Consider the following 24,889-nt stretch of genomic DNA (forward strand, 5'->3'; position numbering starts at 1 on the left):
TGCAAGATCTTGCTCATGAAGTAGATCGATCTATAACACCAATATTGGTGCGGCAAGCCAATGCTTTATCCACTAGGCTACCCCTGGCCCTCTATGAGCAACAATGAAATTAAGATAAAAAGGTCACACATAAAAACCATCTAATTCTCATTGTAGTAGAAGTTTAATGGCAACCATCAGGTACTTATGACCATGTCTGAATTATAGGTAAAACATAGATAAGGACTGACTGACTGACTGACTGAGTTTGGTTTTCACGCCGCTTTTAGCAATATTCCAGCAACATCACGGTGCCGTGGGGACACCAGAAATGGGCTTCACACATTGTGTCCATGTGGGGATTCGAACCGGGTCTTCATACATAAGGAAGAATGTAGCTTTCATTCTCCTCAGTGAGCCCCACATAGTGTTCACTGACCTGTGCTGTTGCAAGGCAGTATCATTGGTGGCTTATAATATGGGGAGTGTGGGCTGTATGTACTGACCTGAAATTCTTCAAAGGCATTTAGAAGTTGGTGTAGTAATACAAGACAAATCTTATGGATAACAACTTCTTTATTTGTCTTGTATTATGTACTGACCTGTCTGAGATGAGGGTTTGCATGTTGAACATACGACTTGAGAATCTCTGTCAAGAACCATTCCACCTCATCCTGCATGTCTCCAAGACTTGCCTGGGGAGATAAACAAAGCTCAACATTATGCTGTTTACTGAAAAAGAATTCTGTGTTACAGACGGCTTACCATATATCTATCACACAGGGACAATTCAGTGATCAATGAATTATATTTCATCTGAGGGATTACATGTTTTCAGACGTCATACGTCTTCAAATGGCAGTGTTATTCTAGATACAATGAGGCGAGTTGTGTTATGCGAGCATTGTAATGGCTTGGTTACTCGGTTAATGGCTTGTGTTTGAGATAAAGTCGTCTTTAATAAGTCAGAGACACGTTTTACAATTATTCCATGCGATAATAGAGAAGCAGAAGTTCAAAAGCATCCGAAAACCCATAACACGGGATAGCAATTCAAACTTCCTGTCTTGTAAAACCAGCATCTAAAATATTCAGTTTCAGCAGCTGTGACTTCACCTGAAATTCTTCTTCTGTCTGTGTCCAAAAATCCCTCACCAAGGATGATCGTCCCCCTTGTGCCACACTGACGAGGGCATCACCGATAGTGAAGTGCAGATCCACTTGCTTCACCTGAAATACCACACAATACCTCTCTGTGTAGAAACCATCAGTAATAACAACTTTGTCAGTGACGTCTAACTTGCAATTTAACATTGCTGGACAGGATTATTGACCTTTTCAGTTCCACAAATTATTTTTGCTAGTCATTGCTGCTTTTGTCCATGTCTTCGATTTGGACAAAAGTACCTCCTATCTAAGATTTGTACTGAATAATGCTGAAAGTGTCTGCTCCTTTAAGACCAGTATTGTGACATTCACTGGCACAATATATATTAGTTTATGCTGGGAGACGCTAAGTGTTAGATGTAAAATGCAACATTGTAGCTCATGACAAAGGTTAGTGAATAATCAAGTCTTGACCAGACAATCTAGCACTGTAGGCAACAATCTACACCATCGGGTATGAAGACTCACAATCAACCAAGTCACAAAGCCTGACCACTTGATGCATCTGGTCGCCTCTTAAGACTTGCATCTGTTGCTGGGGAACTGTACAAGGAATCACAAGGTACTCACCTGTACTGCATTGAAGAGATCTGTGATGGCCTTTCTGCGATGAGGAAACTCCACATCTCCTGCACAGATATATCCAAGGCACATGGCAGCTCGTTCCTTAGACTGCAACAAAGCATTCATAGAATCTAGGTTTACCTTATTTCCTGTAACAAACACTACAATCACATCATCATATGAATGTTGAACAATGGATTTGAACTCTAACAGATAGGATGACCCATAATTAATCTAGGTTCACCTTATTTCCTGTAACAAATATTACAATCACATCATCATATTAAAGATGAACAATGGATTTGAACTCTAACAGATAGGATGACCCACAATCATTGATCACTGATGAAATGCTACACCAAGGCTAGGGTTTGGAGCTTTGAATCATGAAAGGGAAGCAATATTATTTGGGACACGATGACGTACATCAAGCAAGTCAGTGAGCCTGATCACCCAACCCAATTAGTCGCCCCTTACAACAAGCATGTGTTGCTGAGGACCAATTTTAATCCAGATCTTCATGGGTCAGAGTGAGAGAAATTAATATGGTATCAGCAATTATGCTGCTTTTCATGGCAAACATTATATAATGCCAGCTACTGGCAAAACAAGCATAAGTTGGACCGGCGCAGAGAAAGTAGAGATCTGTGCCTCTGTGAGTTCTTGCTCATGAAGTAGATCGATCTATAACACCAATATAGCTGACCTTGTTGGATTCCTTGCTGGTCTTCAACATGTTGACAAGCCAGGTCATGACGTTCCACTTGGTTATGTCCTCCTTCTTATCCTCCTCCCCACCAGGGGGCACTGGTAGGGGTGCATTACGACCTATCTCACCAAGGGCTATGCATGCTGGGGCCAACAGATTACTGTCGCTGTCTCGTATGTAGCCAGCTGGAACACACACTCTTGTCAATCAATGACATCTTCTGGTAGGTATCGTTCAGTTGCACAATACAGTTACTCAAATATCAGTTTACTGGTACCTTCTTACAGTACATCCATTTGAATATCAGGTTTAGAGTACATCAACATATCAGTTGTACAGTACATCATTCCGCCTATCAGGCGTACAGTACAACCATCTGCTTATTATTTCTACAATATATTTACCTACCTATCAGGTGTATCAGATCCACCTACCTGTCAGGCGTACATTGCATCCAAGTACCTGTCAGGTGTACATTATATCAATCTACTTGTCAGGTGTACATTATATCAATCTACCTGTCTGGTGTTCAGTACATCCACCTACCTGTCTGGTGTTCAGTACATCCACCCACCTGTCAGGTGTACACTACATCCACCTACCTGTCTGGTGTACACTACATCCACCCACCTGTCTGGTGTACAGTACATCCACCTACCTGTCAGGTGTACTACATACCTGTCATGTACACCATCCACCTACCTATCAGGTGTACAGTACATCCACCCACCTGTCTGGTGTACAGTACATCCACCTACCTGTCAGGTGTACACTACATCCCCCTGTCAGGTGTACACTACATGCACCTACCTGTCAGGTGTACATAACATCCACCTACCTGTCAGGAGAACTGTATTCTGGATCAGTTCCTGGTTCCAGTGGGCTTGATCTGTCTGCATGTCACATGACCTTCCACGTCTCACCAACTGACCAATCAGATAACCCAAGGCAAGTAGTGAACCTTGCTTCAACTCCACATTCTGAAACAACAATAATTTCTACCGTCCACTATCCAGATTTTTGCAGCCAACAATCAATAGTCTGAGATACAATGTGATTGTTTATTTATTGCTTAAACCCTCACTAAACACTATTCAACCAGTATGACAGCAGCAGTACATAATCTCACGTGCACCAGATAATCCAGTGATTGATACTATGAACAATGAATGCTTGGGACCTATTGCAATATTCTTATCGATTAAGTCATCGTAACCCAATTGCGTAGATCAATGCTCATGCTGTTGATCTCTGGATTGTCTGGTCCAGACTCAATTATTTACAGACCACCACCATACAGCTGGAATATTGCTGAGTGCGGCGTGAAACTAAACTCACTCACTCATTCTAGGTTATCTGCAAAGTCAATTCTCCCTCCATGCTCAGTACCTTGTTTTTGAGGTTTTCGGCAAACTCCTGTGCTGCTTCAATGACCTGGGCCTTGTCTGATGAGTGTAGGATAATAATGGAGAACAGCTGGGCAGCTGGGGCGCGTATGTCATCTTTACTGGATGATATCAGATTCTGTACAACAGACAAACAACTCTGAAGAGACTGAACGATTCATGGTAAATATAGTCAACCCTTGCAATAACGCCCTTCACGATACAGCAGTCGGCTAAATTGCAGGGTATTTAGTGGCTCCCATAAACAAACTCTCCAGAGAAATATCAACAAATCAGCAGCTGTGCCGAGGTTAATCATGTAAGGATTAACCAGTGTAATTTGGTACAAAACAAAATGTAATTTTTTAGAGTAAAATTGATATTTTATACTTATCCTGACTCATGCTCTTTTGCTTGTCTTCTTCTTCTTCTTGCGAACATAGTGGAACACTTGTATCTCCTTATTTGAAGCTCCTTCAAAATAAAATCACTAATTGGTACTCACCACGAGTTGCTCCCCTTTGTCTCCCCTGGCGGGAAAAGGTGTCGCCACCCTCTGGCCATGTGCTCCACTCTCTCCTGATTTAGCGAGCCCAACACTTGAATTTACAGGGAAATCCAAAGTGTTATGTGGGGAGGATGGGAGGGGCTAACCTCATGAGTCAGGATAAGTATAAAATATCAATTTTACTCTAAAATTACATATTTTTTCCTTATCCTGACTCATGCTCTTTTACTTGTAGCATCCTCACGGGCGGAGGTGGGTAACAGAATACTTTGGATTTATAATTAGTGATTTTGTATAGATATACTGTAATATCCCCTACGGGAACTTCATGAAGTCTTAGATTTAGGATGTATCCTGTATAAAGAAAACCATAGGTTATATAAAGCCATTAAAGGGGAATTACATTATGAATATATTGAACAATACATATAAATTATATATATATATATATAGGTGACTCTGATAGAGGCACTAGAAATTGACTATATCAAAGTATATGCTTAAGGTAGAATACTTAAGCTGAACATATATACATAGCCCTAAAACTCCTTAGAGTTATAAGCTAGATGAGTATGTATAAAATACATATTAATCTTGTGAGGGCTAATATTTTAGCAGCTCACGAGGGACTGTCAGTTGCTGGCGAGGACCAGTGGTCGAAATGGTGAATGCCAGAGACATCTTCTGTAGTGATGTCTCTTAGGTAGTGATTAGCAAATACCATGTTAGATTTCCAATAGCATCCTTCCATAATCGTGTTCAAGGAACAGTTACGTGTAGAGGCGAGGGTAGAGGCCAGTGCCCTGATCTCATGTGGATTTGATGCTGTTGGTGGGTCCAAGCCTGCTGCCTTGTAGGCCGCGGAGAATGACAGTCCTTATCAAATAGATATTGTGGTTCGTGACACTTCTGTTTGATTAAGTGGCGATAATGGGATGAATAAGCGTTTGAGAAATCTTCTCCTTGTTTTGGATCGTAGTAAATAAACTTTGAAGCTCTTACGGACACAGTGATAGGTCTTGTGTATCTTGTGATCGAGAATAGAGGATAAGCGCCGGGATGTGGAATAATCTGTCTGGTTGACCTGGCAGTTGATTCTTTACAATGAAATCCCATCTTAATCGAGGTGCGCTGTGTTATGATTGTCATCAAACTGTATCCTCTCGTAATCCAGAAGTGAATTTCAGACATTCTTGCTGCTGTGGCTAGCGATAGCAGAAACAATGTTTTCTGTGAGAGAAATTCAAAGTTTATGCGATTCCAAGGGTTCATAGACCTCACTCGTGAGGTGTTGTAACACTACATTCAGATCCCAAGCTGGGAAGTGGAACTTCCGCTTTTGGTCCTCAATCGGAGAAGCTTCGTAGTAAGGCCAGTAACTCTGGAGATCTTGTCAATTTGACACCCGTTCTCATGGTGATTACAGAGCTAAAGCTGGCAAGATATGTTGATATCGTTGAACCTTTTAAATGTTTGTTTTGGTAGGTAACACAAATAGTCTGCCACTTGAGGTTGTGAAGCCTCTCTTGCTGTAAACCCTTTCTTTGTTGCATAATTTTGAAACTGTGCCACTTGTCGTCATTACAAGATTCTACGAGTTGAATAGCGTAAAGGCAAAGCGTGACTGCTTTTGCGCCCTGGCAGAATATCCTCTCTTGTTTAAACACATTTGTATACAGTCCATGCGTGTAGTTTGGAACATTGCTGGGTTTCCGTGCACTTGTTTGGTGTGAGGATGAATTAACAGGTTTGCGGCGCTTGGGTAGCTCCAGTGTTGGTTGACCGATTTCTTGAATTAGTATGGGAAACCACGTTCTGGCCGGCCAGTAGAGTAGCGACCAAAGTGAGTTATGGTAGGCTCTGTGTTTGTCTGATTTTCTGTAATACTTGAGGTATTATTGCTGGCGGAAGCGGCGTGCGCATTGAGGCCTTCCATGATAGACTTAGGCGTCCGTTGCCCAAGCTTGGGGGTCTGGGACTGGTGACACGAATGTCGGTAGCTGATTGTTGAATGGCGTGGTGAATAGGTCTATTAAGCGAGCTCCTAATTGCTTGATTATCTGTGCAAAATTTCCCGGTTGATCATCCACTCTGTCGGTGATGGTAGATGAGGCCGAGAGAGGCGTCTGCTAGTATATTTCTGGCTCGGGGAATGTGCACTGCTTTGACATGTAGATTTAGATCTTGTATTAAATCGAACAGTTGAAAGCTTAGGTTCAAAAGGTTCATCGATCTCGTTGAGCCTTGCTTGTTTATATAGAAGCGCCACTGTCGAATTGTCTGTATGGATCATTAAGTAGCATTTTGTAGAAATGTGCTCCAATGTAGAATGGCGTTGATTACAGCTTTCATTTCTAGACTGTTTATATGGGTTTGCATTCTTGCTGATTCCATAACCCTGATATCGTGTGGTTGGTGAGATGAGCTCCCCAACCTTGGGTAACTTGGCGATCTACATACAGATGGGTTTTGTATTCCTGCTCTGCTAAACAAATCCCTTCGCAGACATTCGATTTCTTGGTCCACCATAGTAGATGTGGTCTGAGATGTTTGGTAGACTGAATGGTTGTACATCGTTGAGATGTCGTTGATGAGGACCTGTAGGGGCGTAACTGTAATCTGCCTGTGACAGTCATGTCTTGGGCTGATGTGAGAAGACCTAGTAGGCTCTGCCATTATGCGCAGTGGTAGCGGAGAGAGAGTAGAGCTGGTGGAATGGTCTGTTGTATCTTGAATAGCGGTCTTCTGGTACCATAATACGGTTGCGATTTGTGATGAATCGAATACCTAGGAACTGTAGGTCTTGCGATGGTACTAGGTCCGACTTGCGTAAGTTTACTAACCAACCTAGTTGTGTTAGTAGCTTTATGATGTAATTTAACTGTAGTTTGAGGCATGAGTGGATCTTGATCTACTTGTATCCCGTCGTCGAGGTAAAGCGCTCTCGTAGCCCTTAGCGATGTAGAAATTTGATAATCGGTTTCGTTATCCTCGTGAATAGCCAGGGGCTGATGATATTCGAATGGAATTACTTTCCACTGGTAATGTAGCCCTTCTAGAGTAAATCGTAGGTATTTCCTGGAATCGGGATGAATGGGGATGTGCAAGTAGGCATCCTGTAGATCTATGCTGCCCATGTAGTCCATAGGGCCGAATCATCTGGCGTAACTGAGGGTAAATGTATCATCGCGAAACCCGGTGGTTTTGCGTAGATAGTTCTTGTTGAAAAAGCTCATGTTGTAGATGAGTCTGTATTTCTCCGTGGAGTTTTCTTGGGAACTAGGAAAACTGGGGAGTAGAAACCTGGTTCGGACGTTTGCTTGATCTATTACTTCTATGGCCTGTTTGGATAGGGAGTGATGAGACAGCCTCTTTTATCTTTGGTAGTTGTTTAGCTTATGTAAATCGAACTTGGGGGTTTGATTGTCAGCGGAGGCTTATCCTGTAGAGGGATCTGAAATCCGTGTTGAATAATGTTGGAGGCGTAAGGATCTTGCAGTATTCCCCAGTTTTCCCAGTGTAGTTGGAGGCGTCCACCCACTTGAGCTGGTTGTACTGGAGCGGCTGGGGTGGAAGACTCCAGTCGTTTCGAACCTGTGTTTCAGCGTCTATAATTGCGGGAACCTCTGGGTGTCCTGCCTCTTCCTGATCCTCCTCTATAGTTGCCATATGGGCGTGAAAGAATCTTTACCTCTAGAGCTGGCTATCTTCCTGTCTCTTGCTCTTTGTAGGCCCGTGAACTTAGATCTGCCTGAGTATCTTTGTGAAGTCTGACGAATGAATGGCTGGCTAGTGTGTCCATCGATCTAATCATAAGGACTTCCCTGGAATCCTTAGAGACTTCCTTGGCGACCTTGTCGATTTCTCCGTCAAAGATGGATGTTGTCGACCACGGGGCTGTATAAAGTGGGGCTGTAAAGTTCTCCCCAATTACAGGAGGCGAGGAGGCCTTGGCTGACGAGCTAAGGTCAGTGCTGCTGAAACAGATGTAAGATGATCCGTTAAAACTGCTGATCTTTCTTTTGCATAAGTAAGGCAGAATAAATCATTCTATCATCTTCCGTCGTGGAATCCGGAATCTAGTAATAAGAGTCTCATTGATGCGTCCTAGATCTATTTAACCCAAAGAACATCACGTCTCGTCATGGTTTCTATATGAGCCAACTTGCGATCATCCATCTTGTAAATCTTGTTCTTTACATGGCTGATGATCTTATAGTTCTCATCGATGTCCTGGGCCTTGTAGAAGGAGTCCATGTTATCGTGGAGAACTTCTTGGCTTGAAAGTTGGGTAGATGTGGTATCTGAACTTTTCGTAGCTTTCTGGAAGCTGCATCTAGATTCTGTGGCACTGCATAATCGAGATTCGATCGGGGTAGAGTGATTGCATCTGGATCATCTTCCTTCATCAAATCGTCTGAGCTGTATTGCCACTTTTAGATGGTGATGTGAGATCTAGGTTATTGACCATCCAATACCGTATCTCTGCATCAGAAAATATGATTCCTCCATCATCCTCAAAACCATCATCATTAATAAATTGTAGATGCTCTTAGGGACTGCGTGTAGCTATCTGAATATCTGATGAGGTTTGTGGCGATCTAGTTGACTTGTCGCGCTCTATGTGGAGATCTGATGGGTGATCGACCTGGTGATGAGCGAAGTGGAGATCGTCTATGGGATGATCTTCTAGGAGACTTGTGAGGTGAATGTTGATAGCCCAGCGAAGCTCTTGGCAGTCCCTCGATGTTCTTCTAGGCGATGAAGATCTGGAATCATATGTCTTTTCGCGAATGCCTTAGCGAAGCTTCATTGCGTCGGTCGAGGGGATCGATGATATGACCTTAGCGAAGGCTTCCGTGATGTCTGATGGTCTGAGTCCATATCTAGAGATGAAATCGAAGATGGTGATGATCTCTCCGCCAGCGAAGGCCTTAGCGAAGAGCTGTACATCTAGGTCCTTCGTCAAGGTGGTGCGGGACTTCCTTAGCGAAGGTGACATCGTCTTAGCTGCTCGTTATTGGGGGTGCCTCTGGGGTGCTGTCTACGTTGGAGCCTTAGCGAAAAACTCGGACCCTGCTAGCGCGGTTGTAGTGGTCCTCCATGATGTTCATAATCTGCGCATCATGTCTTCTGGGATGATCTGTAGCGAAAGTAAAATTAGCGTCTTTTCTGCGATGGGGTTCACATCAATGGCGTCTGGCGTCGGTGTAGAGGCATCAGGCTGCATGGAGATCTCTGCAGAAGTCACAGTCGCTGACACGGTCGCTTCTTCTGCCGTAAAGTCGAGGGGATGATTATCGGCTGATCATCGTAGAGGCCCAACTCTGCTGCTGGAGCGATCTCGGCTGAGAAAGTTCTTGCTGTCTTCGTAGATTTCCCTTTGGAAGTCTGCGCTGCCCTGGAGTGTCCTCAATCTGCGTTGAGGCGGCGATGAGAGCCCTCTTAGACTTAGTCTGCAATGGCCGGGATGTCTGGGGAGGCGGTCGTTTCTTGAGTAGCGGACTGCGTCCACGTTCCTCTGCGCGGGGTCTCTAGCAGAACACCAGGCGGGGAGAGGGTCGATCGCTAGCAGCTGACTGGAAGGAATATCTGGACTCTCTGCCATGTTTTGCCCTTGTTTGCGTGATCTATCTGCATGCGTCTTAAGGCATAAAGATGATATTTATTAAATGCAGAATGAGATAAATTAATGCAGTAACTGCAAGCGTGAATTAAGCGCACAGCGTAGAACAACTAGGGCATATTACATGTGGATCGGAGGCAGAAAAAGCGTAATCTACAAATCGTACAGATTTTCATGAGCGTAAAGCTAGCTGAACAATCACGAATACCGCGTGAATAAACAGTAGAAATCACGATAATTAATCAATACAAATAGTAAAGGATACTAGCTATACCTCTATAGTAACCTATGAGGAGGTAAAACTAAGAGATTATCAAAGGATATGTGTGTAAGGAGACACACAAGGCTCTCACATCCTGCTCACTGGAAGAAGGAGAGAGTGCAAGCACATGGCCAGAGGGTGGCGACACCTTTTCCGCCAGGGGAGGACAAAGGGGAGCAACTTCGTGGTGAGTACCAATTAGTGATTTTATTTTGAAGGGGCTTCAAATGGGAGATACAAGTGTTCCACTATGTTAGCAAGAAGAAGAAGACAAGCAAAGAGCATGAGTCAGGATAAGGAATGGGTTCTACTAATACTGCGGTATACCGTTTCACCTCTACTTACTGTAACATTGGTGAAAACGTGGGAAACTGCATGTTTATTTCCCCTCATTCTATATGCAACTTCCGCTTAACACTTAATTGACAATACACATTACCACACAGTAATCTTTATCTCTACATATATTACAATGGCTAGCAAAACAGGAACTACAACTGAAATTATTCAATTATTGTGATGTTTGATTGGAAGTTTTATATTTTCATTTGCGAAGTTTGTTTGTTTACCTCTGATGATACAACATAGTTTTGACTTGGCACAATACATGAAATAGCAGTTATGGTATTCACAAGGAAAGTCTGTTACTTTATGTATAACATGCATATCTAATAACACGGTGTGTGCGTGTGTGTGTGTGTGTGTGCGCGTGAGAGTGAGAGTGAGAGTGAGAGTGAGAGTGAGAGTGAGTGAGTGAGTGAGTGAGCATTAGGGTGAGTGAGTGAGTGAGTGAGTGAGTGTGAGAGAGAGTCATCCATGGACCCTGCAACATTGCAAGGGATGACTGTAAGAACTGTAAGGTAATCACTTACGCACTGAAAAGTAAATACTTCTGTCGTCTTCTTCATTATCAACACTGTTATATTTTATTACTTATTCCTGATCTGAACATCTAGATGTCCATGTTGCATGTTATGTGGCAACACCCTTCCGGGTACCCACCTTGAGCCAGTCCATGTGCTGTTTGAACTGAGGAGCCAGTTTCTCCGGAGCCACAGCAACAATCTCCAACAAACAGTACATCACCTGTGGATCTGGAATAAGACATCAGTACATCACAGACTTGTCTCACATTTTTCATATTAATTTCCTGTTTGCATTAATTTCATGAGTAGTAAATAATTAAAAATAAACACTGTCACATATCACAGACTAGTTAACCATATGTCACTATGTCTACCTATGCAGATATATTTCATAAACAATGACTCCAAACTGATAATCAAATAGGCAATCTGTTTCATCTCTTTACATTCTGCAAAAATGTGTTCTCACCTCTGATGACAGAGTTCAGAGCTAAGGATTAACATTACATGATCTGTATACAAACACAACCTGGGAGAATTATGAATAACATCTAACACCTTTGTACCCACCTGTCACGGCTCTGAGCAGCTGTCTGAGCATGTCTACATACATCTCTACCCCCGACGTCCCGTCCCCGCTGGCATCCAGTAGCTGCTTCACATACTTGGCTATAGCAGGTGCTTGGTCCTGCTGAGAGTCGGTGTGCAGGTCAGGGGAGATCCCGGCACTGTAAGCCAGGCAGGTCCGTAGATACAGCACCACCTGGCGGGAGAAGACACAAACTCATGATCATTCAGTTACTGTTGTTTGTTGACTGGTATTCTTAGTGTAAACAAGACTCCATTAAAAAGGTTGGGCAATTGTTACACTTTGAAGTACTGGCAGCTTGAACTCATGTGAGTATAAAGAGGGATAATATGAGGCAGAAAGAGCATCACCAGAGTGGAGTGGAGAGGGAGTGGAGTGGAGTGGAGTGGAGTGGAGTGGAGTGGAGTGGAGTGGAGTGGAGTCATGTGAGTGAGTGAGTATAAAGAGGATAATATGAGGCCAGGAGGGAGTGAGTGAGAGCATTACCAGGTGGTGTGGAGTGGAGTGGGGTGGAGGTGGGGTGGGGTGAGAGGGTGAGGTGAGAGGGTGGGGTGGGGTGAGTGAGAGCATGAGTGAGGAGTGAGGTGAGTGAGTGTGGTGAGGTGAGGTGGTGAGGTGAGGTGAGGTGAGGTGAGGTGAGGTGAGTGAGGTGAGTGAGTGAGGTGAGTTGAGGTGAGTGAGTCTTTAGCAATATTCCAGCTATATCACAGCGCGGGACACCAGAAATGGGCTTCACACATTGTACTAATGTGAGGAATCAAATCCAGCATGATGAGTGAATGCTTTAACAATTAGGCTCCCCTACCTCCCCATCTCCAGAATGATAAGGATGGGACTCACCTGTGTGTATGCTGCTGTGTTGAAGGGGAGAGATGTGCTGCCCACCACAGTCCGATCCTTCCTCCTGTCAGCCTGTCAGGAAACAATCTATGTTACACTCTTTCCTTAAATTGTGAAAATACTTCATATATTATATATATTCATATATTGTACTGTACATGAGCAATGTCCTGTAAGCATTTTAATTGTTAGCTGTAGACTCAATCATAGTCCGAATATCATAAAGGTCTAGCACGAGTTTGATTTAATGCCAGTTTTATCGCAGTTATATCACATTGTGTCAGCTAAATGTGGGAGGAAAGCCTGAAGTGATGTAGCTCTCAGACGTTTACCCCTTTGGTGAAACCAAAAAGGGTATTGTGATGACAAACCTAGAAATATAGTCAGGTATTCAAACCCTGGAATGCAAGGGGTGAGTGAGTTTAGTTTTACACCGCTTTTAGCAACATTCCAGCAATATCACAGCGGGGGAGACCAGAAATGAGCTTCAAACATTGTGCCCATGTGGGGGAATCGAACCCAGGTCTTTTGCATGACGAGTGTACGCCTTAACCACTAGGCTACCCCACCGTCACTGTAAAAGACTTTCAAAGTAAGTGAGTGAGTGAGTGAGTTTGGTTTTATGCCGCTTTTAGCAATATTCCAGCAATATCATGGCGGGGGACACCAGAAATTAGCTTCACACATTGTATCCATGTGGGGAATCGAACCCGGTCTTTGGTGACGAAGCACGCTTTAACCATCAGGCTACCCCACCGCCCACTTTCAAAGAATATGGTAATATGGTATCCTCCTTTCTAACGCCTTCCAACTCAACCTATACCCTGTAACACATCAGTACTGGCAAATACTATTATACTACTATCATCTTTTATTGGGTTTCAGTTGCTTAAGAACATCCATTGTTGTCACAATCATCACATGAACAACTGTAAAATGTATCAATAACTTTTCAAATAGCCATCCTTATTTACAATGTCTGTGTGACCCAATGCGCCTCATTATAGTGTGACTAAACACTGCTGTCCGAAAACATGTGACATCCGAAACATATGACCTGATGATATACAGTAGAATACTTCTATAACGAACACGGATATAACGAACTGACGGCTATAGCGAACTGTTTTAAAAGTCCCGAATAAACCTTATATTATCATATAAAAAAGTGAATAGCGAACTACTGATATAATGAACTATAGTACTGTCGAAATAGAAAAAACTGTATTTTCTCATTTATCTCTACAATTTATGTAGTTGATATGTGAAAGTGTGAAATATCTGTTAAACTAAGTTGACCTAACTACAGTCTCAGTGGTAGAGATAGGAAAGCGGAGAAAAGGACTTTACTGAGGGGAAATTAGTGCAGAAATGAGCAATGCTTTTTTTCTAAGTCCAGAAAGGCGTATTTGGAACAGACCATGGCTTTATGCAAATTAGTGTCGCTTGACGATATTGTATTACAAAGGACACTTTTAAATGCCCAATGTGAAATTAGATGTAGATTCATTATAAAGCGATAGCTGGACGTAAAAATAATAACTTTTATGCGAAACTATTAAGGATGTAGCTACCATGCAGTCTCACTGTCACTATAAAAAGAAACAGATAGGAGGGGTCGCCTCAAAAGCAAAACCTGGGGTCGGGCTTGGGGATAGAGATATCAGCTAAGATAAGATAATCCTTTAGGGCAATTATACTGGGGAGGTACACGGCACGTCATAACAATTTACAAATAATATCCAGTCCTGTCGATCTTGAGATTGGTCATGCCACCCATATACTCTGATCGCGTTACTATGGTTTTCGGTATCATACTCTCTTACATATCTCAACATAAACTTTATGAAAGAAATACACGTAAGATGTTAATCAGTAGATGAGACATAGTCAACACACATGGACAAAGCACAAATTATCTTTGAGATGACCCCTTTGTGCCTGTAGGCAGCACATGCATTTCATGCCAGGTGAGTCGATGGTCCGTCGTCATACCTGGCTGAGCCGACCTAATTGCCATCTATAGTCTGATCTATTGTTTTGAGCAGCTTTTCGTTATTTTTCTAAGTTTTGCCCGATTTTATGAGTAAACATGCATTTCTGGATATCGTATTCGCATCCACTGAAAGCGCCAGTTAGGCCGAAGTGTGTTATTTTGACATATGCTATTTGCAATTGTGTAAATTTTAGGGATACAGAGTAACAGCCTAAAACATTTTTTTTCTATTTCGACAGTACTATAATTTCAGTGTTCCCTTGGAGTTCGTTATAAAGGTATTTTACTGTATAACTAATGTGCATGCTGTTCCATGGCGTTTGTTCAGCTAACCAACCAATTGCTCTTGCATTCATGTCACCAAAAGTCCAAAAATACAATCTGGCCATGCCCATTTGAGGGTAACTGCTTCCTGATTGGCTGATCATAGGTTGGGCTGGGCATGTCTTTTGGAGACAATGATTAAATCAGCAGTCTGGGAAGTTAATAATCTTTACCTATTTTGTTACATCCATTAGGCAGATTAGCAGTGTGCCCGCTAATTTGTATGTTCATACATGGATAAAAAAGCACAGAATGTTTATGTTATTTCATAAATATACTATCTAAAGGACTCACTTGAGATCTGATGTACTGAATCATCTGAGTGAAGTCTGGCAGTGTGATGCTACGTCTCTTCTCAGCATCCAGCTCACTCTGACCACTGCCTCCGAGCAAGGCTTTCACAGCTTCCCCACGAATATCTTCCTTACTGTTGAGTGGACATAACACTTTACATTTACCATCATACATGACAATTATCCAGGTATGTTCTATTTCAAAACTTGTAGTGGTGAACTCACAATTGTGTATATGGCGCAGAGACCTATAGTTAGAATTCTAGGTGAGGTGAGGTGAGGTGAAATTGGGTTTAACGTCGTACTTGAGAATATTTCGCTCATATGACGACGTGCATGCGAGTGTATGTGTATGTGCGGCTGCTTGTACTAACCCAGACTTAAGCTGGTTTTATAGTGCTAGCCCACTGAGATACCATGCCGCAGTGAAGCATGAATACCCCACTCAGACACTATAATACTGACTCCGAGCCGACCAGTCCTTGTTGTACCCATTAATGCCAAGCGCCAGACAGGGACCAACAAGTACCATATTTTTACGTCTTTTGGTATGACGCGGTCGGGCGGATGCTCTAACCACTACACCACGGAGGCGGTCTAGAATTCTAGGAATCAAATGGGATTAACACATGTGAGTGTTTTTTTAATTCAATCCCACACTCAGCAATAATCCAGCTAAATGATGGCAATCTGAAAATATTCAAGTCAGGATTAGAAAAACAGGTCATGGCCAACAATCCACACAAAGACACTATCAACCAAGTCTGACCACTCAACACATCAAGTCGACTCGTACGACCTGAATCAACACAGGGCTTGCAGTTAATGACTGGTCATAGCACAACAGAGTACTGAAATTGACAGAAGTACTTACATGTCACCAGAAGCCAGGAGTAGAATGTATCTTGACGGGATGTGGTCTTGAGGGAAGACAGCTATGGCATACTGTACTGCCATCAATCTTGCCTGGGATTCATTCTGAAAGCATTACACATTCCTATTACGTATCAACCCCATATGACCGCATCATTTACTTACGTGGCTGGAAAATCTGCTCTTCAAGCACAATTTTCTCAAAAGTAATAAGGGTGGTAGGACCTTGATTTTTATGTAAAAGAGAAAGTAATGAGATAAGGACCCCCTTTTCCCCCCCACCCAGCAAAAAGTGGGCACACAGAAAAATATGTCAGTTGTCAAGCATCGACCACAGTATCAATTTGAAATGTACGCCTGTATCAAAAATACAAATGACTAACACACCATGTTTCAAGAGAAATTTTCCAGAGAAACATCTCCTTTTTGGTTTCAGACCAAAAACATCCACAGCTGATCCCATCTTCCCTACAAGCATTAGTCCCTGTCTCCACTCATGGAGATTTACATAAAAGAATACCTTATTACTCATATGTCCATCACAGAAGTGAACAGATTCCTCTCACTAATTATGAAAATCCCTAATGTACCGCACTCCAGAGATAATGTGTAACATCTTGTAACGCAAAATGTCAACAGGGTAGAAATGCCACCACCATAGTCTCGATGACATACTGGAAGGGTTTATCTCTTGGTACATACCAAATAATACCAGATATGTCCAGAAATAAAATACTTACCAGGTACAGGATTCTGACAAAACTTACACGAGAGAGTCAAGAGAAAAAGTAAATGAATTGGGTTCAAAACCATTCTAACATAGTAAAGCAGTTATCTCATGTTGCGTCACTTAAATATTGGAGGTTGGTTGGTTGGTGTTTAATGCCACAGTCAGCAACATTCCAGCTATATGGTGGTGGTCTGTACTTTATCAAGTCAGTGAGCCTGACCACCCAATCCGTTAGTCGCCTCTTACGACAAGCAAGGGTTACTGAAGACCAATTCTAACCCAGATCTTCACGGGCAGACAAGCATGGGTTACTGAAGACCAATTCTAACCCAGATCTTCACGGGCAGACAAGCATGGGTTACTGAAGATCAATTCTAACCTGGATCTTCACAGGTTACCATCTCATATCTGCTTAGATATGTTTTTATTTTCCCCTCAATCCGTAGGACTGGATGCATTCCATTTATTATTTTCAGCTCCCTGGGGAGTACACAATCCATGCTGCCTACAGGAGCTATCAGGTTTAGGTGATGGCAAAACCTCTGATACGTTAGCATATGTTATACTCTTGTCTGCTACTTGAATATCTATGTCTGGTGAGTATTCTACCAAAAATCAAACTATTGTGATATTTATTCTACAAACAATAATTCAAAACAGTTAATAATTTGTGCATTTCTAGAAATCCCAATTTTGTTTCGCCAACAAACATGGGGTACATATCTGTCCTTAATCTAGATCAGAGATAATCAATCTCCTGAGTGACTGATGGTGATTATTTAGGCTCACATATCACAAACAATGAGATGAAATGAGGAGCAATGGGGCTGGATGTGGTGTTCAAGATTACTGCACTTTTACAACGTGTGTGCATATGGGCGCTGTTACTCATCTGCATTAATGCCAGTTCTACAGTGCTAGCCCACTGAGATACAATATGCCGCACTTTTTTGGTGCTTTAAAAGTTGGTGAGTCACAATTAGGGCAAGATGATCTAAGGAGTAACTTCTATATTCTATTCTGATGCCACGTTTCAGTACATTGGTATAAAGAAGAATGTAATTTTTAGAGTAAAATTGATATTTTATACTTATCCTGACTCATGCTCTTTTGCTTGTCTTCTTCTTCTTGCGAACATAGTGGAACACTTGTATCTCCTTATTTGAAGCTCCCTTCAAAATAAAATCACTAATTGGTACTCACCACGAAGTTGCTCCCCTTTGTCTCCCCTGGCGGAAAGGTGTCGCCACCCTCTGGCCATGTGCTCCACCTCTCTCCTGATTTAGCGAGCCCAACACTTGAATTTACAGGGAAATCCAAAGTGTTATGTGGGGAGGATGGGAGGGCTAACCTCATGAGTCAGGATAAGTATAAAATATCAATTTTACTCTAAAATTACATATTTTCCTTATCCTGACTCATGCTTTTGCTTGTAGCATCCTAATGGAACGGAGGTGGGTAACAGAATACTTTGGATTTATAATTAGTGATTTTGTATAGATATACTGTAATATCCCCACGGAACTTCATGAAGTCTTAGATTTAGGATGTTTCCTGTATAAAGAAACCATAGGTTATATAAAGCCATTAAAAGGGAATTACATTATGAATATATTGAACAATACATATAAATTATATATATATATATAGGTGACTCTGATAGAGGCACTGAAATTGACTATACCAAAGTATATGCTTAAGGTTGAATACTTAAGCTGAACATATATACATAGCCCTAAAACTCAGAGAGTTATAAGCTAGATGAGTATGTATAAAATACATATTAATCTTGTGAGGATAATATTTTAACGCCTCTCTGAGGGACTGTCAGTTGCTGAGCCGAGTGACCAGTGGTCGAAATGGTGAATGCCAGAGACATCTTCTGTAGTGATGTCTCTTAGGTAGTGATTAGCAAATACCATGTTAGATTTCCAATAGCATCCTTCCATAATCGCAGGTTCAAGGAACAGTTACCGTGTAGAGGCTTAGGGTAGAGGCCAGTGCCCTGATCTCATGTGGATTTGATGCTGTTGGTGGGTCCAAGCCTGCTGCCTTGTAGGCACAGGAGAATGACAGTCCTTATCCAAATAGATATTGTGGTCCATTGACACTTCTGTTTGATTCAGAGGCTTATAAGGGGATGAATAAACGTTTGAGAAATCTTCTCCTTGTTTTGGATCGTCAGTAAATAAACTTTGAGCTCTTACCGGACACAGTGATAGGTCTTGTGTATCTTGTGATCCGAGAATAGAGGATAGCCGGGATGTGGAATAATCTGTCTGGTTGACCTGGCAGTTGATTTTTGCGATGAAATCCCATCTTAATCCGAGGTGCTGTGTTATGATTGTCATCAAACTGTATCCTCTCAGTAATCCAGAGCTGAATTTCAGACATTCTTGCTGCTGTGGCTAGCTTATAGCAGAAACAGTGTTTTCTGTGAGAGAAATTCAAAGTTTGTCGATTCCAAAGGTTCATAGACCTCACTTTCGTGAGGTGTTGTAACACTACATTCAGATCCCAAGCTAGTGGAACTTCCGCTTTTGGTCCTCCAATCGGAAAGCTCGTGAGTAAGGCCAGTAACTCTGGAGATCTTGTCAATTTGACATCCCGTTCTCATGGTGATTACAGAACTAAGCGTGCAAGATATGTTGATATCGTTGAACCTTTTAAATGTTTGTTTTGGCGTAGGTAACACAAATAGTCTGCCACTTGAGGTTGTGAAGCCTCTCTTGCTGTAAACCCTTTCTTTGTTGCATAATTTTCGAAACTGTGCCACTTGTCGCCGTACATTGCCACGAGTTGAGTAACGTAAGGCAAGCGTGACTGCTTTTGCCGCCCTGGCAGAATATCCTCTCTTGTTTAAACACATTTGTATACAGTCCATACGTGTAGTTGGAACATTGCTGGGTTTCCGTGCACTTGTTTGGTGTGAGGATGAATTAACAGGTTTTGCGCTTGGGTAGCTCCAGTGTTGGTTGACCGATTTCTTGAATTAGTATGGGAAACCACGCTCTGGCCGGCCAGTAGGAAGCTGACCAAAGTGAGTTGTAGGCTCTGTGTTTGTCTGATTTTCTGTAATACTTGAGGTATTATTGCTGGCGCGGAAACGCTGCGACGCATTGAGAGGCCTTCCATGATAGACTTAGAAATCCGTTGCCCAAGCTTTTGGGGTCTGGGACTGGTGACACGTAATGTCGGTAGCTGATTGTTGAATCGGCGTGGCTTAATAGGTCTATTAGCGGCGCTCCTAATTGCTTGATTATCTGTGCAAAAATTTCCCTGTTGATCATCCACTCTGTCGGTGATGGTAGATGAGGCCGAGAGAGAGCCGTCTGCTAGTATATTTCTGGCTCGGGGAATGTGCACTGCTCTGACATGTAGATTTAGATCTTGTATTAAATCAACAGTTGAAAGCTTAGGTTCAAAAGGTTCATCGATCTCGTTGAGCCTTGCTTGTTTATGTAGAACGCCACTGTCTAATTGTCTGTATGGATCATTAGCCAAGATTTTGTAGAAATGTGCTCCAATGTAGAATGGCGTTGATTACAGCTTTCATTTCTAGACTGTTTATATGGAGTTTGCATTCTTGCTGATTCCATAACCCTGATATCGCGGTGGTTGGTGAGATGAGCTCCCCAACCTTGGAGTGACGGCGATCTACATACAGATGGGTTTTGTATTCCTGCTCTGCTAAACAAATCCCTTCGCAGACATTCGATTTCTTGGTCCACCATAGTAGATGAGGTCTGAGATGTTTCGTAGACTGAATGGTTGTACATCGCTGAGATGTGCGTTGATGATGAGGACCTGTAGGGGACGTAACTGTAATCTGCCTGTGACAGTCATGTCTTGGGCTGATGTGAGAAGACCTAGTAGGCTCTGCCATTGTCGCAGTGGTAACGGAGAGAGTAGAGCTGGTGGAATGGTCTGCTGTATCTTGAGCCAACGGTCTTCTGGTACCATAATACGGTTGCGATTTGTGATGAATCGAATACCTAGGAACTGCAGGTCTTGGCGATGGTACTAGGTCCGACTTGGCGTAAGTTTACTAACCAACCTAGTTGTGTTAGTAGCTTTATGATGTAATTTAACTGTAGTTTGAGACGCAGTGGATCTTGATCTACTTGTATCCCGTCGTCGAGGTAAAACGCACTCGCGAGCTTCCCTTGACGATGTAGAAATTTGATAATCGGTTTCGTTATCCTCGCGGAATAGCCAGGGGCTGATGATATTCGAATGGGAGTACTTTCCACTGGTAATGTAGCCCTTCTAGAGTAAATCGTAGGTATTTCCTGGAATCGGGATGAATGGGGATGTGCAGGTAGGCATCCTGTAGATCTATGCTGCCCATGTAGTCCATAGGATCTAATCATCTGGCGTAACTGAGGTAAATGTATCATGCGAAACTCGGTGGTTTGGCGTAGATAGTTCTTGTTGAAAAAGCTCATGTTGTAGATGAGTGTATTTCTCCGTGGAGTTTTTCTTGGGAACTAGGAAAACTGGGGAGTAGAAACCTGGTTCGGACGCTTGCTTGATCTATTACTTCTATGGCCTGTTTGGATAGGAGTGATGAAACAGCCTCTCTTATCTTTGGTAGTTGTTTAGCTTGTAAATGTCGAACTTGGGGGTTTGATTGTCAGCGGAGGCTTGGCCTGTAGAGGGATATGAAATCCGTGTTGAAGAATGTTGGAGACGTAAGGGTCTTGCAATATTCCCAGTTTTCCCAGTGTAGTTGGAGGCGTCCACCCACTTGAGCTGGCTGTACTGGAAGCGGCTGGGGTGGAAGACTCCAGTCGTCCGAACCTGTGTTTCAGCGTCTATAATTGCGGAACCTCTGGGTGTCCTGCCTCTTCCTGATCCTCCTCTATAGTTGCCATATGGGCTAATTTAAAAGAATCTTTACCTCTAGAGCTGGCTATCTTCCTGTCTCTTGCTCTTTGTAGGCCCGTGAACTTAGATCTGCCTGAGTATCTTTGTGAAGTCTGACGAATGACGCTGGCTAGTGTGTCCATCGATCTAATCATAAGGACTTCCCTGGAATCCTTAGAGACTTCCTTGGCGACTTTGTCGATTTCTCCGTCAAAGATGGATGTTGTCGACCACGGGCTGTATAAAGTGGGCTGTAAAGTTCTCCCCAATTACAGGAGGCGAGGAGGCCTTGACGACGAGCCAAGGTCAGTGCTGCTGAAACAGATGTAAGATGATCCGTTAAAACTGCTGATCTTTCTTTGCATAAGTAAGGCAGAATAAATCATTCTATCATCTTCCGTCGTGGAATCCCGAATCTAGTAATAAGAGTCTCATTGATCGTCCTAGATCTATTTAACCCAAAGAACATACGTCTCGTCATGGTTTCTATATGAGCCAACTTGCGATCATCCATCTTGTAAATCTTGTTCTTTACATCGCTGATGATCTTATAGTTCTCATCGATGTCCTGGGCCTTGTAGAAGGAGTCCATGTTATCGCGGAGAACTTCTTGGCTTGAAAGTTGGGCAGATGTGGTATCTGAACTTTCGTGAGCTTTCTGGAAAGCTGCATCTAGATTCTGTGGCACTGCCGCGAATCGGGTCGATCGGGGTAGAGTGATTGCATCTGGATCATCTTCCTTCATCAAATACGTCTGCGCTGTATTGCCACTTTTAGATGGTGATGTGAGATCTAGGTTATTGACCATCCAATACCGTATTCTGCATCAGAAAATATGATTCCTCCATCATCCTCAAAACCATCATCATCAACAAATTGTAGATGCTCTTGGGACTCGCGTGTAGCTGTCTGTATATCTGATGAGGTTTGTGGCGATCTAGTTGACTTGTGCGCCTCTATGTGGAGATCTGACGGGTGATCGGCCTGGTGATGAACGAAGTGGAGATCGTCTATGGGATGATCTTCTCGGAGACTTGTGTTGATAGCTTCAGCGAAGCTCTTCGGCAGTCCCTCGATGTTCTTCTAGATGATGAGGATCTGGAATCATATGTCCTTAGCGAATGCCTTAGCGCGAAGCTTCATTTGCGGCCCGGTCCGGGGATCGATGATATGACCTTCAGCGAAGGCCTCCGTGATGTCTGATGGTCTGAGTCCATATCTAGAGATGAAATCGAAGATGGTGATGATCTCTCCGCCGCCGAAGGCCTTCGCGAAGGCTGTACATCTAGGTCCTTCGTCAAGGTGGTGCGGGACTTCCTTCAGCGAAGGTGACATCGTCTTGGCTGCTACGCTGGACGGGGGTGCCTCTGGGGTGCTGTCACGTTGGAGCCTTCGTGGCGTTCGGACCCCGCTTGCGCAGTTTGTAGTGGTCCTCCATGATGTTCATAAACTGCCGCATCATGTCTTCTGGGATGATCTGTGACGAAGTCGTCGGGCGTCTTTTTCTGCGATGGGGTTCACATCAATGACGCCTGACGATGGTGTAGTAGAGCATCAGGCTGCATGGTGATCTCTGCAGAAGTCACAGTCGCTGACACCGGTCGCTTCTTCTGCCGTGAAGTCGGGATGATTATCGGCTGATCATCGTAGAGAGGCCCAATTCTGCTGCTGGAAGCGATCTCGGCCGAGAAAGTTCTTGCTGTCTTCGTGAGATTTCCCTTGGAAGTCTGCGCTGCCCTGGGTGTATCCTCAATCTGCGTTGAGAGGCAGCGTGAGAGGCCCCTCTTAGACTTGGTCTGCAATGACGGGATGTCTGGGGAGGCCGGTCGCTTCTTCGAGGGTAACGGACATCGCCCCACGCCCTCTGCCGCAGGGGGTTTCTAGCAGAACACCAGACGGGAGAGGGTCGATCGCTAGCAGCTGACTGGATGGAATATCTGGACTCTCTGCCATGTTTTGCCCCTTGTTTGCATTGATCTATCTGCAGCACGCCTTAAGACGCAAAGATGATATTTATTAAATGCAGAATGAGATAAATTAATGCAGTAACTGCAACGTGAATTAAAAGCATTATGCAGTAGAACAACTAGGGCATATTACATGTGGATCGGAGGCAGAAAAGCGTAATCTACAAATCGTACAGATTTTTCATCAACGTAAAGCTAGCTGAACAATCAATATACGTGAATAAACAGTAGAAATAACGATAATTAATCAATACAAATAGTAAAGGATACTAGCTATACCTCTATAGTAACCTATGAGAGGTAAAACTAAGAGATTATCAAAGGATATGGTGTGTAAGGAGACACAAGGCTCTCACATCCTGCTCACTGGGCTTAAGAAGGAGAGAGTGGAGCACATGGCCAGAGGGTGGCTACACCTTTCCGGCCAGGGGAGACAAAGGGGAGCAACTTCGTGGTGAGTACCAATTAGTGATTTTATTTTGAAGGGAGCTTCAAATAAGGAGATACAAGTGTTCCACTATGTTCGCAAGAAGAAGAAGACAAGCAAAAGAGCATGAGTCAGGATAAGGAAAATAATGCCTATTGGCAAACAGTGAGTGAGTGAGATTTTAGCAATATTCCAGCAATATCACGGAAGGGTACACCAGAAATGGGCTTCACACATTGTACCCATGTGGGGAATCGAACCAAGCAGGTCTTCAGCGTGATGAGGTTCCTCCATAAATTATCTTGCCTTTATTGTTACAACACCATAGTTTAACATGGATGACCCACTCACATACATTCTACTGAGTCTGAGATTAGTGTGAGCGAGTTTAGTTTTACGCCACACTCAGCAATATTCCAGCTACATGGTGACAGTCTGTAAATAATCAAGTCTGGACCAGACAATCCAGTTATCAACGGCATGAAAATCGATGTATGCAATTGTGAACCGATAACATGTGTCAACCAAGTCAGCGAGCCTGACCACCTGATCCCGGCAGTCGCCTCTTACGACAAGCATGGGTTACTGAAGACCAAACCCTAACCCAGATCTTCACGGGTGATTCTGAGATTAACCCTGTTGTGCCAAGTACCAGTCGGGATAACAATGAGTACATCTTTTAACATCATCTGTGATGGAGCAATAGATTCAACCACTGATCTCCTACAGTCTGGGCAGGAGCTCTATCTACTACACCATGGAGTGCACGAGTGAGTTTTGTTTTTATGATGCTTTTAGCAATATTCCAGCAATATCATGACAGCGGACACAAGAAATGGAGATCCCATGAAGGGAATCGAACCAGAGTCTTTGGCGTGATGAACGAACGCTTTAACCCCACCACACCATGGAGTG

General features: G+C 43.2%; 1 protein-coding gene across 1 annotated transcript in view; it reads right to left on the reverse strand.

The window, feature by feature from the left end:
* LOC124284670 (proteasome adapter and scaffold protein ECM29-like) overlaps positions 1-24,889 on the reverse strand; it is a 70,237-nt gene that overhangs the window by 20,107 nt on the left and 25,241 nt on the right. Inside the window, 11 exon segments of the mRNA XM_046720775.1 lie at positions 582-674; positions 1,096-1,209; positions 1,717-1,818; positions 2,417-2,604; positions 3,258-3,399; positions 3,809-3,943; positions 11,203-11,294; positions 11,637-11,829; positions 12,496-12,567; positions 15,110-15,242; positions 15,983-16,086. Of these exon segments, the coding sequence (XP_046576731.1) occupies positions 582-674; positions 1,096-1,209; positions 1,717-1,818; positions 2,417-2,604; positions 3,258-3,399; positions 3,809-3,943; positions 11,203-11,294; positions 11,637-11,829; positions 12,496-12,567; positions 15,110-15,242; positions 15,983-16,086 (1,368 nt within the window).

The sequence above is a fragment of the Haliotis rubra genome, unplaced genomic scaffold (assembly GCF_003918875.1).
Source record: "Haliotis rubra isolate DU_JTF1 unplaced genomic scaffold, ASM391887v1 Scf340, whole genome shotgun sequence".
Lineage (NCBI taxonomy): Eukaryota > Metazoa > Mollusca > Gastropoda > Lepetellida > Haliotidae > Haliotis > Haliotis rubra.